The 18844-nt window shown below is 38.3% G+C and overlaps 2 protein-coding genes across 5 annotated transcripts; both read right to left on the reverse strand.

The window, feature by feature from the left end:
* Positions 1–4840: 4840 nt before the first annotated feature.
* On the reverse strand, positions 4841–9914 carry LOC131314445 (type I inositol polyphosphate 5-phosphatase 4-like). Of its 4 annotated transcripts, XM_058343071.1 has the most exons (16): positions 9779–9914; positions 9590–9677; positions 9172–9240; positions 8936–9023; positions 8721–8825; positions 8017–8635; positions 7726–7919; positions 7425–7533; positions 7113–7264; positions 6565–6736; positions 6395–6476; positions 6213–6284; positions 5924–6120; positions 5691–5758; positions 5296–5369; positions 4841–5180 (listed from the first exon to the last, which is right to left on the reverse strand). In XM_058343071.1, the coding sequence occupies exons 1-11, from the start codon at positions 9806–9808 to the stop codon at positions 6423–6425; spliced, it is 1680 nt and encodes a 559-aa protein (XP_058199054.1). In that variant the 5' UTR covers positions 9809–9914; the 3' UTR covers positions 4841–5180; positions 5296–5369; positions 5691–5758; positions 5924–6120; positions 6213–6284; positions 6395–6422. The 4 variants fall into 4 exon arrangements, with proteins under 4 accessions (XP_058199054.1, XP_058199052.1, XP_058199053.1 ...); XM_058343069.1 differs by lacking the exon at positions 5924–6120; XM_058343070.1 differs by having other exon boundaries at positions 6000–6120; positions 6395–6736.
* Positions 9915–15383: 5469 nt separating this feature from the next.
* Positions 15384–17938, reverse strand: LOC131313183 (CST complex subunit STN1). The gene is made up of 2 exons (XM_058341350.1): positions 17297–17938; positions 15384–17205 (listed from the first exon to the last, which is right to left on the reverse strand). Exon 1 carries the CDS (start codon positions 17789–17791, stop codon positions 17306–17308), a length of 486 nt encoding a protein of 161 aa, XP_058197333.1. The 5' UTR covers positions 17792–17938; the 3' UTR covers positions 15384–17205; positions 17297–17305.
* Positions 17939–18844: the final 906 nt, after the last annotated feature.

Here is an 18844-nt window from a genome sequence, read left to right on the forward strand (position 1 = left end):
TTTGATGTTTCTTTGAGGCTCTCAACCTAAATGGTTTCAATTTCATCTCTAAAGTCACACATTATGGTTAACTGTTGTTTTAGGTTATCTGGAACAATGATGCAAGTTATAATGCTGTTGGTGGGGTTACCTCTGTCTGTTTTCCATTTTTGGATGGAGGAAATCGTGGAAGGCGTTAGTTGATTCAGCTGCTGTAAGTCCACTGCCTTAGTGCTTGTAATCATCTACAATGATTTTCAATTCTGGTTTTATTTCAGGAATGGATTTATTTTTGTACAACCTAGATTTCGATAAACTCTCTGTCGACATGTTTGCTCCTGTATTTTGACCATGAATTTGTGTATTTAGGGAGGGAAAGGAAAATGCTGAGCGGAATGGGAAAAAAATATCAAATGATTATAGAGTTATAGTTATACTTTCTCTGAACTTTTAATTTTTCCTCCATAAATCCATGATCCAATTGAACTCAAGGGAGCAATGCATTGAAAGGGGTTTTTCTTGAGTCTTACTGTCAAAAGATCCAATGGGCCTTTTGGGTCCATTGTGAACCCACTAGAGATATTGTGGGCTAGGCGCCGTTCCACTTTCTTCCAAAACTTTATTTTTCAAAACGAAGGTAATTTCAAACTCAAATATAACAAAAATAAAAAAATAATTTTTTAATTTTTTTTGCACCGTTTAAAAGATCTCGATGAGATCTATCAAACAAGATCCATATTGATAGGAAAATTATTTGCGTAAACACATGATTTTTGACCTTGAAATTACCTTCTTTTTTTTTAAAGTTCTTTTTTTTGAAAAGTGGAACAGCACTCACTGAGCTAATAAGAGTCTATGGAAAACCCAGCAAAAGCAATAGGAAAAGGGGAACCAAGCAGCAGTCAGCAATAGGAATCAAAACTTAGCCAATAGCATATCCATTAGATCAACAACCCCAAGCTTGTTTTTCAAACTTGAGTTTAGGATACGTTGGTTTTCATACACTTGGGAGGAAATAGGCTAAGACATTGGGTCATGTATTTTTCGGGCAATAGCCTTTGCTCTTGTTCTCAATCCTCGTTTTACGCTCTTGCTCTCGCGAATTCTAGAATTAAGATGTTTTTTTTGAATGGACTTTCACGCTCGTATTTCTGCTTTCACTCATGCTTACACAGGTTGTGTGAATTGGACTGAGCTACGGTTGGATACTTCTAAAGATTCGCTCATAATTACCACCGTCAACATGCAATCAGCGCCATCTTGGTTTTTTCAACCTAGTATCTATTTGGAATTTTCACATGAAATGACGACTGGATGACGCAAGGAAGGCCTAAGGCTAAGGGGAAGGGTGTCAAAAAATTTCCTTAAAAATCCACATAAGTACATAACCTACGAGACTTCCAGAGAGTAGGGGCCGCCGAGGAAATGCTAGCTGACGTTGTGGATCCACATCCGAGGTAAACTGACTGAAAATTGGACCTCTATCTTTTACTCTGCAGCATACTATATATGCTTGTATGACCTAAGCCTCATGCATTGAAATCACCCAGTCAGTGGACTGATAGAATTCACCAGTAGGAGTACTCGAAGGTATGTTGCCGAGTAGCTCCCTATAGAGCGGATGCAGAGTGTTCATCTCGGCAAAAATAATTCGAATTGAATTTAAACGCATACAAATCTAAACCGTCTATTGTTCGGTTAAGATCTGAACCATCGATTGGCAGCATCTCCCATCCCCCATTCCGGTTTTTATGTTGCCTTGTTGACTTCACTAACCCATACATACACCTCCACCAGAGTCCACTGACCCTTCAGTGCCTTCACCCTCGTGTGCCTGCTGCTACTGTCACTCTCCCTCTGATTAAAAGTCACTGTCTAGAGAGAGAGAGAGAGAGTACAGTGGCAGGCAGTCCTGACTACTTGTATTACAAGTTAAGAGTAAGAGATATGAGCACTTGATGGCATGCAAAGCCTTTAAACTGTGACATCACGCCCCCTAAATTCAGTATTGAAAAGGAAGTACTTCATCCACCTAATTCCTTTCCACTTGTGGTATTTCCCTCTCTCTCTCTCTCTCTCTCTCTCTCTCCAACATTAACAACATTACCAAAAGCCTTACGCAAAGGTCATGGGGGCTTTTGCGTGCATGGAGAGTGGCAAATCAATCGCAATTCAATTTTATGATGCCTCTGCTCCAAAATCCCCAGTAGATGGTGATAGTCATGGACTTTTTGGACTGCACAAAATTTGCTTTCGTTTCTCAAAGATTACTTTTCCTACAAGTTTTCTACGTCATTGCTAGTATATTGCATTGTTTTTCTTATGCGAAATTTGAAATTAGCTGTTCGGCTGTTCCCATCTTTTCAACCAAGATTTTCTTGAGGTACCTGTAGAAAATTAAAAAAAAAAAAAAAAGCTTGGAATTTTGTATTCTTCTTTAATAAGTAAATACAGAAGTAAAATATGGGAAGAAAGTAGGATCAAATGGGGGTGGAGGTAGAGAGCTATATGCCTTCCAAAGGAAAAATTATTTGCATGCAGTTTTTGGCGTTCTGTTTCTTGTCATAAGCATGGGGTAGAGTACTCTGGCTTTGAACTCTCATTGTGCATGGATAAGCCTAAAACCAAAATTATGAGTATCAAACCTTGACGTATATCCTGAAACCAAACATATAACCCCGCATTGATGTGGAGTGGTGAGGGATTCGTGCCCCAAGCCTCATCACCTCCAGGGATGACAACGGTGCGATTTAGTTTGGTTATTGGCAAAATCAAAATCAGAACTGAATTCGAAACGGATACGTAAAACCAAAACCATAATCAAAACTGGTTAATGTATCAAAACCATAACCAAAACCACGGTTATCGTTTCGGTTTGGTCTTTCACCGAAATAGGTGGTCAAAATTCTAATAGAGTTAAAAACGCAAAACATTAAAAAAAAACCCAACAAACTAATGCACTATTACACCATAGGTTTTAAAGACACCAAAAATCATTGTCCAACAACAAAATATCTAATCTAAAGGGACAATAAAACTAATATACCCTATGTTCAAAGACACTAAATATTCATTATTGTCTAAACAACATAACATAAAATTTTCAACAAACTAATATACGAATGAGTGATTTTAGAAACTTTTACTGGGGTGTATATAGGGTATTTATGTAATTATATTTCAATTGGGTTACGGTTACGGTTACGGTTCGATTATCATATAAAATCAAAACCGGAACTGTACCGGCCGGTTTTTTAAAATCAATGTTAACATAATATTAGAAAATATTATGTTGTCATATTTTCTAAGCTTTATTATTACGTTTTCAGTTTAGGCAGATTATTATTTATGTTTCCTAGTTAGTTTAAGTTTTCTTATTATGCGTCTTGTAGCTTATATAAAGGCGTGTTAGAATTTTATAATTTGAATACAATTAATAATACATCTTTCACTTTTTCTTAACAGTAAATAACCAAAACTAAAACCACGGTTAAAGATTCGATTAAAAACTGTTTCATAACGATTTGGTTAAGGGAATCCTGAAAGAGGACAAAAATAATACAAGTAGCTGTCTTGTCTACAGGGGGAGGGAGGGAAATCCGGTGGTTCAAATACTGATGACCACGTAAAGAATCTTGGAAATTGTTTTTGGTGAGAATCTTTTTTTCTTTTGTTTTGCTGCTTTATAAATTATACCCCATAAATGGCATAATTTGTTTGCATGCAAACTTTATTTTGTTCCAAAAATATACGGACAGCTACTTTTGTTTGGACGTAAAATATCTTTCGGTAAAATATTTTACCTATTTTTTGGTGTTTAGTTGTGTAAAAAATGATATTTTTCATTAATTGGATGAAAATGACTTATCTTTAAATCTTCCATAAGTTATTTTCCGAAATGAACCCGGTACCTTATACTGCAATTTTCACTATTCAGTTTCCTAGATCCTCAGTCTTGACCTACGTTCAATTCCAATATTCTCAGATCTCCACCGTTTAAGTCTCCCCCCCTCTCTACACTATTTTGTTGATTTCTGAAAATATTTTTAAGTGCCAACCAAACACCCGAAAATAAAAGTTTGAAGTTTGTTTTTTGAAAAAATATTTTACTTGGAAAATATTTTACATTGTAAAACATTTTACATCGAAACAAACGGAGCGTAACTTTATGTATATCAGCAACAACTTCGTGGTCCTCTTAAAATAACAAAATTTGGGAGACCAATTTCTCCATCCACTTGTGAGATCCTAATTAAAGTAAAAGGAAAACTCTCTGTGGTACCAAAGAAATTGATAGCACCTCGAAGATTTCAAACCTGAGACCTTAAAAAGACAGAGTAACCCCAAACCTTGACCATAACCAATTGTGGCTAGCTCAATTGGTCAAGACTCTTGCATCCCATTAGAAAGTCAAAAGTTCGAATCTCATTACCTTCGTGTGTGTTCTTCCCTTGGTATTTGTTGAATTTATTTCTCCCTATAAGAGGTCTTGCAGTTGGATTGGATTTATAATGATTGCGGATATGTTTGGAATTGTTTCTTCCCCTAATGGGCCTAATTATTGAATCGAGCTTACAGTGATTGTGAATATATTTCCAGTTTTATGTAAATCTTAATTTCTTATACTTGTATTCTCCTTTGAAGGAAGAAACCCTTGACCATGGGTTAAAAATAGTTGCTGTCTGCAAATAAATTCCTAATGCTTTGCCACGTGTAACAACGGCCCCACCAATGAACAGAACCGGGGGATTCAGATCTGGTACCCACAGCACCATGTTGTGGGGTTCGGTAAGTATATTCTGATGATCAACGTAATTTTTGCATAATCTCAAAAATCAAAAGAAGTCAAAGCCATGAACGATTCCGATCATAAAATTAAGGATAGAAAGCCTACAATTAGACAAATCAAACGGTCCAGTTTGACACCCGTTACATCGTAGGGTAGATTATGACGAGGCAATTAGCATCCATCACAATTTTCTATATATCCAGTAATAGTGGAGTAAAAATTAAGAAAACAAACACCTCATCAGATTGACTTATCAAAAAAAAAACTCATGAGATCTTTGTCAGAATCTCTTAGGGGTATTTTCTTTCAGAACAAAAAAAAGTCCCTAGTTTTTCATTCTGATTTTCTGAAATGAGTTTCGTTTACTGAATCACCAAGGAACCGCGAACCTGCATTTTCAGGCGTACTCACCCTGCAAAACCATTGGGAAAGAAAAAAAAAAGCTGGACAGTTTAAAAAAAAAAATTGAAATGTTTCACTAAGTGATAACTAGATGAACACTGAAGCAGAATGAACTAGACTTTTACCTCATTACTTGTGCAACGGCGACATGTTCTAACTTGTTTGTAATCATCGACAAAATTTTGAGTCGGTAACCGAACTGAGGAAGACGTGGGACAACGACATAAGGGATCACGGGCATAAAATTGTGTGAGAATATCGGATTTGTAGAGGGAAAATAAAAGGCAAGCGAAAAAAGATAGGCAAGAAAAAGGAGAGATTAATTTCTTTCTTTTTGGTTGGTTTAGGAAAATGTCAGGAAAGTGAATAGATTTTTGTCGAAAACGAAATCCTTTTTTGTTTAGCGACCTACAGATCAATCCATACACGTGAGTAATTTCTTTTCCGTTCCATTTTCGTTTCCCTTGACAGATCCAAGATTCGAACGCGGAGTAAGAAGAAAGGAAGATGAAGGTCCAACCTTCTTTGAAGTGCAGCATGCAACCAACGTTCTCTATCACCGCTGAGGCAAAGATTTCATAGCGAAACCTGCAAATGGGGGACCAAAGAGTAAGACAGAAAACATCTTCTCCATCTGAGAACTATAGTTAAAAACAACTTGATTTACAAAACACTTCCACCAAAATATGCCGGAGTACTTTCTTTTAATGTAAAGTCCAATTCAAATGGCCAAAAAACAAAAAGCCCGCGTACTGTTTTGCTCTACATGTGAGTTCTCGTGGCTATGGAAAACATCGTAGGGTGGACCGATAAAAAGATACCCAGCTACCGAGTCATTTTCGCATCAGTTTCTACTTTTCTCTCCTCTGTCTTTGAAGAGGACAAGTTAAGTGATGGCCTCAGTCACGTTGAACTGATCCTCAAAGATGCCAAAATTCTTTCTCAAGTTCCTAGATTAGCTTTTATTAGCCCAAAAGGACATTTTCAGTTGAAAGTGTGAAAAATGAAGAAACTTTATTTGATAAAAGAAAATCACTGGTACCAGGCCCTTCTTGGCAAAAGACATTCTGAAGCCTTATAATGGCTTGTGCCTGTTGAACAATACCATGCCCTCCTACAGAACAAAGGCAAATAATCGTTAATCCAAAAAGTAAGGTACAGAGAGAGAGAGAGAGAGAGAGAGAGAGAGAGAGAGAGAGAGAGAGAGAGAGAGAGAGAGCTTACTCAAATGGGAATCATGTGAATCAATTCCTTAATACAACTGAAGGCCAGTGTATCCATTTGAGTGCGGCAACAACTCTTCCACCTCGATCCCAGAACTAGAACCACTCATGCTTTTCTTAATACAACCGAAGGCCAGTGTATCCATTTGAGTGTGGCAACAACTCTTCCACCTCGATCCTAGAACTAGAACCACTCATGCTTTTCTTGATTCGGCTATGGTTAATAGACTCAACCTCTGCCAAAAATATGCTATAGACTGGTCTATGATCAGAGAATCTGGACTCTCCACGAACATAAGATATTTGGTGTAGGCCTCTGCCATACCACAATATACGATCACACCTTCACATGCAAAACAAAGCCAGATTAGTCGTTCACACCGGAAAGATGTAATGGATTTTCTGCAGCTGCTTATGCCTTTCTGTCTCAGAACTACGCCAATCTGTTTGGGACAGGTTCTAGTTACTTTTGACTTATGGGCCAAAAACAACTCTAAAATGCTAAAATAACTGATTATTGAGAATCTAGTTCCTTTATGATGTTTTTAAGCTTCTGCTTTCCAATTATCAGCTTTCAACAGAAAGTCACAATTGTGACAAACAACCAATTTCCTATTTCCTATTTGCACAGTTACACAGATATATTCAGAAATGTTCCTCAAGCGTTTTCTCATTGCAACCTCTCTTTTTTCAATTAATCAATTGAAGGAAATGATTACCATGCAGGTGTTCTCCTTTTCTCTTTTGGGTGCATATCATCTCCGGCATATCTGTCTGAATTATTTGAGTACTTGTACGTGGGAGGAAAATAAATCTTTCCTTCATTCCATCGCTCAAAAACACGTCCACGTCTCTGCTCTATCCGAAGCTGCTGAGAAAAGCCATCATAGGTTCAAACTGAACAGTTCCAAGTATTGGTCATTAAAGAGAAAGAAACCTTTCACATGCATTATACTAAAATAATATAGAATCATGTACATAAAATAAGAACTAAAATAAGGTAAAATTGCTTGTTAGATTCTATGACATGCCTGGTCATTTTCTAACAAAGCCCTCCAGTTACGCATCTCAACAAGAGCCTTTGCAGATCGGTAAGAAAGTGCAATCCGATAGTTCAGATCCCCAAGCCAAATAATCCGACTACATTGAAACAAACACGACTCAGTATTTTGATCAAGGTGAGATAAAGCGTGCATTTCTCCCCAACAAAAGAAAACCACTCAAAACAGTGGATGACTTGAAAAGAAGGTCAAGATGTTTTCTACACCATGTAACTTTTAGAGATCTCAAAATCACCAAAATCATAAACAAGGTAAATGAGGGCTTTCTTACTCATGCTCTAGAATTGTTCGAGGCGAATTCTCATCCCCCATTCCATGAACCCGTGGAAACCTTGTCTTCCTAAGAATTTCCATGACATCGCAGTTTCTTCGCAACTCGTCGCCTTCCTTCTGCCCGGAGGTTAGATGACTACAAATGAAGCAGAAGCTTGTTTGGTGCAAAGACATGCTAATTGAAATTGAACCCTGCCACACTCAAGTGCATAAGATTTCTACCATTATACTTACAGATTAAAGTTCACATTCAAATTACAGGAAATCTCCACAAAGCCAAAAGATGTACCTTGTTTCCAAGATAGCCCATCAATCCTCTTCCGACACAAGAAACTTTCATGTTCCGAACATCATCCCTTAGATCACTCTTAACCCATACTGTGAGGAATATCCCCACCATTTGCTTACTAGCAACCAAACAGTACCTTGATTGTCCTGATTGTCTATCTCTCTCCATTGAAGTAGATCCATTGAACGAGATTGGTGAGACATATGGGGTACCGGGTGAATCCGCAGGCCCAATCTCATCATCCGATGAACATGATCTAAAATTCGGGTCATAATCACTTGCCCTATGCCCAAACATAACTCTATCACAAACACTGAATCGACGGTCAAGTTGGGGTGTTGGAAATGGCATGTCACTATCCATCATCCTCATGCTACGACTCAAGGACTGAAATGACCGACGATGGAAAAAAGATGACGCCTTTTGCCGCATTGATCCCTCAAAGTCTGAATCTAGTTCAACAATAGGGTTAGGAATCGGCGAAGGTGTACGGAAACCCTCACTTGTGTCTGGAAGACTATTTAGGGTCTTTCGGATTAGTGCTAGCCATTTTCTAGCCGGGCCATTGTCCTCTGTGCCCAAGACATTACCCGCGTTTAAAGGAACAATCTCTTGGAACCTAAGTGCGAATAGAACAGTTAAATTTCCCAAAAGATGCATGGTCCAAATGAAGAAAAGCACCACATTTTATTACTTGCACTCACCCAAGAACATAAATGTCGGCGGGAGGGGAGGTATGAAGCCAATCTTCAAGATTCAAATAACTTGGGGGAGATTTTCCGGCCACATTCCATGTAGCTACAAAAATCCTATTTCCACATGAAAAAAGGGAAAACAGTAAGGACCAACAAATTAACAAAAAAAAAAAAAAAAAAGTAAATCCAAGACAAATTAATAGTATGTAAGAATAGAAACACACCTATAATTATGCAGATCTGTAACTTGGGAAGCCTCTAGGTCAATTTTACTTCGCCGTACGCGATCGGAGTTTTTCCTACTTGACCTTTCTGTTAAAAATTAGACTCATCAATGGCGGCGAAATCCGTCTACCATTTTTCTTTTCTTTTCTTGTTCTTGTTCTTGAATTGATCTAGGTAAAATCTAGTGGGGTTTAGCGTGGTAGTCCAAAGGAATACTGATTGTATGATACTGAACCTGTTTTGTTTTTCTTGATAGTGCATGCTCCCTTCTCCGTGAATTTGTTCCTCCATTCTTGATCACCACCTGAAAAAGACAAAAAAATAAACACAACAAAACATAAAGCTGTGATTTTTCCACTGTTTCTGAATCAATTGCACATCCAAACACAAAAGAACAAAAACAATACACATGCATCCAAAACCATCAACTGATTGAAATTCAGAAAGAAGAAAACAACTAACAGATCTTTAGCTGCAAACGGAAAGGCAGAACACATTAAAATTTAAGTGTTTTTGGTATGGATAAGCCACAGCAAGTCAGTGACGAAGTTGCAGAAAAAACAAAAAAAATTCTAAATGTAAAATCCAAGATTTCCAATATCAGAACCCTAACTTGGATTTGGGCAATATAAATTTGAAGACAAAAGATGAACCTTCGTATACGACGTCGTCTGCGTGGAAATCCTCGGCTCTGCTCCTGATATTGAACCATTTCTTGACCAGGGACTTGGGCCATGAAAGCTTCACCAACATCATAAAAAGTCAGCAAATTTCAAAGATCACAATGCAGACAAGCAAAGTCAATGAGAGGCATTCAAGTTTTGGATTTGCCAACAACCAACCTTGCTATTCTTGGAATACCCATCTCTCATTTTTTCCACAGCTTTACATAGAGATGTCAGATATTGAAACTTGTGATTTTGCTTCAGACTATTGATTGAGCCTTCTGGGTACTGCTTGAATGCGAATAAATCGATGGAATTGACCAAGATTATATTTTTATTGAAGGAAAATATCGATACCTAGATTATCTCTCAATGAAAATGCCAAGAACAAAGAAAAGGGAACAAGAAAGTGCTCTATAGTTTGAAACAGAGTAGAGAGGCCTATGTTTTATCAGGTTAGAAATATAAAGGCAGGCCTATGTTTTATCAGGTTAGAAATATAAAGGCAGTATTTTGGCATTTGCGTTTGTGGGTATTGAAAGAAGGAGACTGATGGAAAGAACCCAGTTGGGATTCTGTGTTTGTCTTCGTGGTACGGTTAATTGAGAGAAAACAGAGAAAAGAACGAAAAAAGAAACAGATAGACTCGGAGGGCAATGCGGAGAGAGGGACAACAGTGATGGGTAGAGGCAATACTATGAGATTCTGATGTTTAGAACACAAGAGAGGTGAGAGAGAGAGAGGTCCTGCGCTCTAAACCTCGCTCTGAGAGTACAGCAAAGTATCGAATTTGAAGAGAATAAAGTGCAGGAGGGAGCTCTAATCTCTCCTATCTCTCTCTGCTTTTTTTAACCCCAAGTCCAAGCCCGAAGTTAGGAGAGGGAAAAATGGATAGGAAAATTCTAACACCATATTTACACACTAATTCACACACCTAGACTTTAAACAAGGGTGGGGCCCACATACACTAATCTCTCCTATCTCTATGTGCTTTTTTTAACCCCAAGTCCAAGCCCGAAGTTAGGAAAGGGAAAAATGGATAGGAAAATTCTAACACTATATCTATTTACACATTCATTCACATACTCAGACTCTATACAAAGGTGGGGTCCACACACACCGGTGTGTGTGGGCCCACCCTTGTTTAGAGTGTGGGTGTGTGAATGAGTGTGGTGGTAGAATGATTGAAATAGATATATTTGGCCCCTGAATGACACTCCGATCTCATAGCATCTCCAACCTATTTCTAAAACTTCAAAATAAAGAATGGATATGACATATTGGAAAAAGATTTTTGTAATTTTTTTTCACTTTTTGCACTTTATGAGAGAATCTAGAAGGGACCCATGATAGTTTTTAGATATTTGGGTTTCCAAATTATTTCTGGTTCTTCAAATATGGAGATCTTACGATTCTTACTCCCATTTTGAAGACAAAATCTCTAAAAAGTACGATGAATTCCTCTTAGATTCTCTCATAAGATGCAAAAAATGAGAATAAATTACAAAATCTCCCTCCAATATGTTACATCCATTCTTCATTTTAGAATTTTAGAGATATGTTAGAGATGCTCACAGTGCTCTTTCCCTTTCACTTTTAATGGGACTAGTTTTCGTGCACTTTGACGAAATTCGAAATCTTGAAGTTAAGAACCTTCCGATGGTCCCAACGTTTTGAACATGTAACCTCATAAAAAACAAACCCACTCCGTCCATATTCATAGACTTTAATAAGAGGCATTAATATTTATTTTTTTGAGAATCAAGAGACGTTAGATCATCCAATAGGTTTCTCTGAATACAATTGCGTTCAACCACTTTGCCCATGTGTAAACCTTGTCCTCATTTGCAATTTGCTACTGTATAATGGTGAGGTCACTGAGGACTAGTGCTTGAAAAAGAAAATCAGATATATATGGTTGGTGGGTGAACAAAATCTGTGGATACCAGTTCTCTCGTAAATACTTCTTTCCGTGGTCGATAAAGTAAAGGTTGATATCAAATCCAAGCACTGCCCATCTTCCCATTTGGTCTTCTAATAATAAATGTATGTTTCCTTTTTTGGTCAAAAATTTGTGTTCTGATGGAGGTCATTTTTTAGAGTAATGAGTGAAAATAGATAGATAGAGAAAATTTATTGAAGACTGTACCTAGAAGTTTTCAAACCCCAAACAAACAAGGCCCAAGGTGTTCCAAAATAAGTTATACCGGGTGAACTTTTGTAGATTTTCTATTCTTGGTTCTTGTAGAACAGGGTGTTCCGGTCAGCTTGCGCACTTCGGACTATTCTCTCCGGTCCCTCTCATAGCCATTTTATACGTTTACGGGTGAAAGTAAGATGACCTCAATAGTTGCCAGCAAGGAGAAGCCAGGATCACTAGTCTAATCCGTTGAGATTCGATCAGTCGAGATGCACACAAACTAATTCTAATTTTATAAGGGACGTGTGGAGGAAATTTTTGTAATGGGAAACACACAGTTGCAACTTGGGTTAATGGATTGTTTAGACATCTATACCTATAGGGTTGAACACAGAGAATTTTATATGGCAAAGGCTGTTTGTCCGATATAGATTTCAGGTGTATTTGAAAGATTATCCCACAATATTTAGGGTTCTAGCATTTTAGTTGAAGTCTGGTTATCTCCTCAAAAGCTTCACATGCTCATGCTTACTAGAACGATGTGATTGTTTGATTGATTGTTCAACAATTTTGAGGTTCTTTTTGGCCCAATCTAGACTAGCGTCTGTTGGAGCTAAGGTAATGGTCCCATATTTTAGGTTTCCTTTTCTCTCTCTCTATCGAGATTGCAATTGGAGTAGAATTTGGATGTTTGAACGGATTAACCTTTTAACCATTATCATATTTTGAATTAGATGTACAATCTCATAAAAGAGTGTGTCGTACAAAATGTACAATTGTTTTAAGCTTTGTTGATCGATATTCTTATTCGATAGTGATTTTCACAATCCTTCGTACTTCAGCACTCGTTTGTCTTTATTCTAAGTGAATTACTACAATATTGCATTTTAATTGCTCTTTCACTTATTCCATTTTTCATAAATGAAAGAACGATTTTGTAAAACCTTCTTGTAATTCGATAGCACGAATCATTTTGTAAATGGGGAGTATCTTCCCATGGAAAAGTGCTTAATTACTACATCGATGTAGGATCTTGTTAGGGCATTGATAATTTTCTAGCCCAAGCGAAGCTCACGCGATCTCCTAGTTTGTCGCAAAGCAATCTGTCATGGGAATTATTTTAACCTAAGCTTGAACAAAGTAATTTCTTGGATTAAGCTCTCAAGGCTCAAGAATTTAATTGACTAATCTTTAATTCACATACCACATGTGGGAGACTGTGTCTTGTTCCCCTAACCTAGACTTATTTTTTCAAATTTCAAGGTTCCCCAACGGAGTGTATCAGTTTACACATTCTAGGATAATAAAATACTGACATAGAATGCTTCAAGAAGCCCTGCCTCCCAAAATGGGAATCTCTAACAAACCCATGCAACCCACTTCCCTAGTGAAGCTTCCACTAGCATTGTAGCCATTGGGGTCCATTTGTAGCTTCTCATCAATAGTAGGAGAGCCTGGGTGTGTGTGACAAGAAGAGCCTTATATTATTCCGAGTTTGCAAATTCGACTCATAGTACAGATACCAAATTTTTAGGTCAATAGAGGTTTTATCAGATTGTTAACTTCGGAATCTCTATAATTAATCGAGGAGATCGTAAGTTGACGGGGACACCCACCCAGTTATAGAGACAACAATAGTATTATTAATCCTAGTTGTCAAAACAAAACTCCCCTCATCCTTAGCATGGCAAACTCCCCTCATCCTTAACATGGCAATCTTATGTGGAGAGAGAGAGAGAGAGAGAGAGAGAGAGAGAGAGAGAGAGAGAGAGAGAGAGAGAGAGAGAGAGAGGGAGTGTTTACGTAGAAGGACAAGAAGGGGGCCCTTTGCTGCCAACCATCTTTCATGTCCTGTTGGAACTGGGGACTGTTTGTTTTCAATGCAATTAACCATTGACATGAAAAGATATATGCAGAATGAGACACAAAATGTACTTCATTAGAATTCAATAGTGGCATGATGAATTTATGATTCATTCACCTATCTTTTTCCTCCATGTTTTTTTTTGGCCTTATCCTCTTACCTATGTGCCACGAAGGTTACATGCAGAGGACTCTAGCCATCAACCTATCAATTTGGATTTGTTCCCATTAAATTATGGAATCATCAAATTCGTATTTGGTTTTACGCTTGCTTAATTTTTTTTTTATTTTTTATGCTAGAGTTGAAAAGGCCCACTGCTCGCTCGATAAGCTATTCAAATTAAAATAGTGCTGATTTGATTTGAGAGATATGCTTGACTCATCAACAAACTAAACCTGGATAGATTTTTGAAACTCGTTAGTTATTCAAAAAATAAATTTGAACAACCTACTTAATCGGCTTGACCTGCAATTAGTGTACACATGCAGGGATTTAGGAAAACATAAATCCACATGGAAAATGAAGCTTTCTCAAAACAATAAGATTGAATTCAGTCCGCAAAATGAATAACTACATCAGGAAAAAAAAAAAAAAAGGAAAAAAAAACTTGTAAATGGTTTCTATTTTAACTGTGCTTTTTTAATCTGTATTTTTCTGCTGCCAGAATTGCCCTAGCTGCAAGGACACGAAGCAGTATCACAGAGACAAATGAGGCAGCCAAATGGTAGATAGAGGGGTAGATCTTTGATTTGTACTTTGAGCAAAGTATCTCCTTCTCTTGAGAGGGAATTTGATTTTGTTTCTGTTTCTTTTTTCTTTTTCAGCTTTTCAAAACACTATCTCAAGCCAAAACATAGTCAATATTTTACCCCTTGCAAGGATTTCATAACCGTTTTAAGCAGTTTATGTTTTGGTCTTTTGTATTTGGAATGGCTCTTTCCTTATGTCATTTTCCATACCATAACTGTGGCACAAGGAATACTAACTGCCATTTCCAAAGCACTTCTGGGTTTGTGTACTCAGATGATACGTTTTCTGATGCAGACGTACAAACACATACAAAAGTAAGTGTTCCACTTGCAACAAATAGGATCTATGTGAGATCATCTCCAAATGAGAGAGAGAGAGAGAGAGAGAGAGAGAGAGAGAGAGAGAGAGAGAGAGAGAGAGAGAGAGAGAGACAAACTGGCAGCTGAGGTGGTTGAGTGCAAGTACAAGAAAAGGTCGTCTTCATTCTGCACTTGTAAACAAGTCACAACTTACAAGTTGCCTGACCCTATTGTTAAATGAGTTTCACCTACCAAAGGAACATTGGGTTGTTAATGTTATGTTGTGGTGTACAACAAATGTCCCTATTATGTCTTACTCTATGTTCTATAGCTCCGAATATTTGGGCCACTTAATTGATGTAATTGGCCCGAATACTCTACAGTGATGTATCCTAAATCCCCACTCAGGCATATGCTATGCTGCAAGAGTGATCCTAATCTATGAGAACTCTACAGTCCAACACATCATCTCTTAGTAGATTGAAGTTAGCTCCCCAACCCTGCTAGAAGGATGGCTAGTGCACATAGGCCCTAAAACGAATATCAAACAGAAAACCGATACGAATGTGTTTTAGGTAAAATTAACAAGAGAAAAGGGAAAGGATAACGGCTGGCCTGGTTGGATAACAGAGAATCTACAGATCAAACATATTAGAATCCACAAAACATGCATGTAGATCCTTTTCTTCAAGATAAACAACTTGAAAAGGACACAGGTGACCCCACATCTAATTGTTTGTGTAAGCAAATTACAAGAATGCAGATCCTTTGCTTGCCTACTGCAGTCTGCAGCCACAAATTTAAATATAAATTAAACGATTGGTATTTTCCAAATTTGCCTAGTTATTTAATTTATATTGACAATTCTTCTTTGAGGCTAGTTTTTGGGCTTCTCAAGGCATAATTTCTAGACATTGTTAGTTAGGTTTTCTCTTTGTTATCTTAGCACAAGGAAGAGGCACTAAACAAAGAATTGTACCCAAATCACCCAAAAGAATAAGCATCAAAAACCCATCTAGATGATAACAAGGTATGGGCCATATGGCAAGATGAAAGTTCTCTTCTTTATGTCCTCAAATGATTTTCTAATCTGACAACAATTTTCCTCCTATACGCTCCCCCTAATAGACAGGTTACACGAAGTTTCAATCGTTAAAACTTTCCTGCCTATGTGACAGCAATAACCTTTGAAGAACCTCTTTCAGTGTTCTTCCACACCACCAGACATCATTCCAGAAGCTTCTTCTGCATGTTCCTAGCTACTCTTATGTCCCAACAAAACTCTCGATTAAAGAGAAAATAATATAAGCTGTCATCCCGACCCTGCAACACCCTGCCCTTTCCTGGACTCCACATGGTAACAATCTGCTTTTGTATTTGAAACTGTGAGTTTGCTCCTCAAACCAGAACCTCCCTCTCCTTGCCCAAACCTCCACCACCAGTTCGCCCCAATGGAGCAGCTTCTTGAAAACAACCTACCAACGCTTCAATGTCCCTCTTTTTTGCTCTAAGCGACTGGCCAATTCTGAGTGATAGAACATTATCGTCTTTTCTCTTCATTTTTTCCTCAAGCCCGCATAATTTCCCGGTACTTTTACATCTTTTTACAGGCAGTTTGTATAGGGACTTGAAATACACAGGTAGGTTTCTCAATACTGTCCTCCCTATAAGAGGTATTTCTTCTTCCACAAAGCCACTTTTCTATTTAATTCATCACGAGCTGGTTGCTATATCTTCACCCATCCGTGATTTGCACCTAATGGTAGCCCAAGATAATTGGAAGGCAACACTCCTGGATTACATCTGAATGTCTTCTGAATTCTTCAAAGACTTCCACCACACAACTCAAAAAGTTGCCCTTAAGGCCTGACAAAACTCAAAACACCTAAGAATAATTTTAATACTTCACTTACTCCCCATATCCTCCTTGCAGATTATTATCATGGCGTGTGCGCACTTTAAGCGATGGATCAGACCGTTACGTTCCCTAATACAAACCCTCTATTGAATCCAACCTCCAAAGCTATGTGAAAAAGCGCCACCACATTAAATGAAAACGGCAATAGGGAATTCGCTTGTTCTGAGAGTTAAGCCTCTCCAACTCTTTTGTTGGAGATCCATTGATTGAGATTCAAGAACAAAGCTGATGCTACTCCCCCTAGTGACATTTTTTCTCCGTCACTAAGGGAATGCTGGTTGTTATAGGAAATTAGAGCAAAGGGATCAAGGTATTGCTAATAATTAATTACCCTTGAGATGTATTGAATTCAAGAACAATTTTGTCCCTCTTTTAAAGTGAAAAGACTAAATAAATAATTTCCTGCCACTCTACACTTCCCCTAATTAATTAGAACAATCAAATTACAAATAACAGCTAATATTATCCAAACCATCTTATAGTATACACAACAGAGATCACGAAAACGTAACAAGAAACTATAGGAAATCAAGAAAACCAATTCTGCTTATGAGATACGAGCCATGCTACAAACATAACAATTTGCACAACACTATGCATAATATGTCAATGGGACATTGCTTCATTTAAGTACTTCGAAAATATCAATCTACCCTTTTACGGTTTACGAATGAAACAGTGCCACATTAGCATGTTTTGCACAATGTCGTGTAAGGAATTGTACAATTTATGTTTATTGGGGCAAGTGGTAACACTTACGGGCCAACTTGATGCACTGCAGCCAGTGCAACACCTCCGCATTGGGATCCCTCTCCGCAACCACATCCGAAACCGTGATCTGAACCGAACCCCTGTACCCCGTGATCCGTCCGCGCACTCTCAAAACGGCGCCGAGTTGGACTCGGGACGCGAATTGGGCGGCGGCATCGGCAATTAAGCGAACATCCGAGGGGCTGCGGCGGGAGAAGTAAGGGGAGGTGAGGTGGTTGAGCCAGAGTATGCAAGGGATGATTCCGGTGCCGTCGTCGACGCTGAATTTGAGGAACCTGTCGGGTTTGAGCTCTCGGGTGGTGACGACGCCGAGAGTTTCAGCGCGGGTGAGGAGGAGGAGGGTGGAGGAGAGGGTGAAGGTGAGGGGGTTTGAGGGGGTTGGGGTGAGAGAGAGAAAGTCGATGGCTAGGAGTTTTACGTGGGTGTTGTAGAGGGCGTCCGAGGCCATGAGAGAGAGAGAGAGAGAGAGAGAGAGAGAGAGAGAGAACCTTACTACCTTTTGCCTCTCCTCTGTTCATCTGGGCGGGAAAGCCTGGGATTTCCTCTTTCTTTGGAACTGGGAAAGGGATGGAAAGTGAGGGAAAAGAAAGTGAGGAAAATGGGAGGGAAATGGAAGGAAAATTATTACTCCCTACGTTCCATTACACCTACTTTTCACCATTGCTCCTATATTCGACCTATTTTGCACTATTTGTTTTCACATATGAGGAATATTTTTAGAATTTTATCAAATTTCTACTTCTATTTTTGGAGAGGGACAATTATTTTGGAACATTCCAAAATGGAATGAGGACTCTCGATTAGGTACGGAGTGAGTATTCACAAAACTTGAATTTTTTATTTTTCCTCCTCTTTCTCTTCCATCCTAACAATAGGAGGGAATTTTTTTTATAACTTTTCTTCATTTTCTTCCATTTTTCCTAAGTTCCAAGCAAAACTAAAATGAGACCGTGAGAGTAATCAATTTGGGGCTCATTATCCCGACCCAAACCCACCATGAAGCCTCACTATCGGGGCATAATGCTAACTCACACAATTCGCGTGCTAGTACGCGAGCGAAAGTGTAAAAACTATTCTTAAAACACATCTCAAACTATTAAAGAATCATGAAAGCGAGAATTAAGAACGCAAGAACAGTGTGATGAGTGACAACCGGAACGCATGACATTTTGAAGGATTATGTGACCAATGCGTAATGATTTGGAGTAGAGAAAGTCTAGAAACACAACATTGTGCACAACATGCTAATGTGAAACTGTTTCATTGGTCATTAAGTGAATTTAATTATTTTCAATTCCCAATGAAATACTGCCACGTTGATATGTTGTGCACTTTGAGACCAATATCTCCCCCATTGAATAATTTCTCTCCCAATTAGCTCCCTAGCGGGTGTTCGACAATAATTTCTCTCCCAATTTGATCAACTGTGAATGAATGAATGCCTGTGGTGTGGACGAAACAGGTTAAAAAGTGTGGTTTGTATGATAGAGAGATTTTTACT

The sequence above is a fragment of the Rhododendron vialii genome, chromosome 13a, assembly GCF_030253575.1.
Source record: "Rhododendron vialii isolate Sample 1 chromosome 13a, ASM3025357v1".
Classification (NCBI taxonomy): Eukaryota; Viridiplantae; Streptophyta; class Magnoliopsida; order Ericales; family Ericaceae; genus Rhododendron; species Rhododendron vialii.

Coding starts and splice junctions, on each gene's coding strand:
- LOC131314445 (XM_058343069.1), bottom strand. CDS start 9,808: ATGAGAGATGGGTATTCCAAGAATAGCAAG. Junction 8,636..8,720: donor GCCGACATTTATGTTCTTGG/GTGAGTGCAAGT, acceptor ATTCGCACTTAG/GTTCCAAGAGATTGTTCCTT. Junction 7,920..8,016: donor TGGGCTATCTTGGAAACAAG/GTACATCTTTTG, acceptor TGAGTGTGGCAG/GGTTCAATTTCAATTAGCAT.
- LOC131313183 (XM_058341350.1), bottom strand. CDS start 17,791: ATGGCCTCGGACGCCCTCTACAACACCCACGTAAAACTCCTAGCCATC.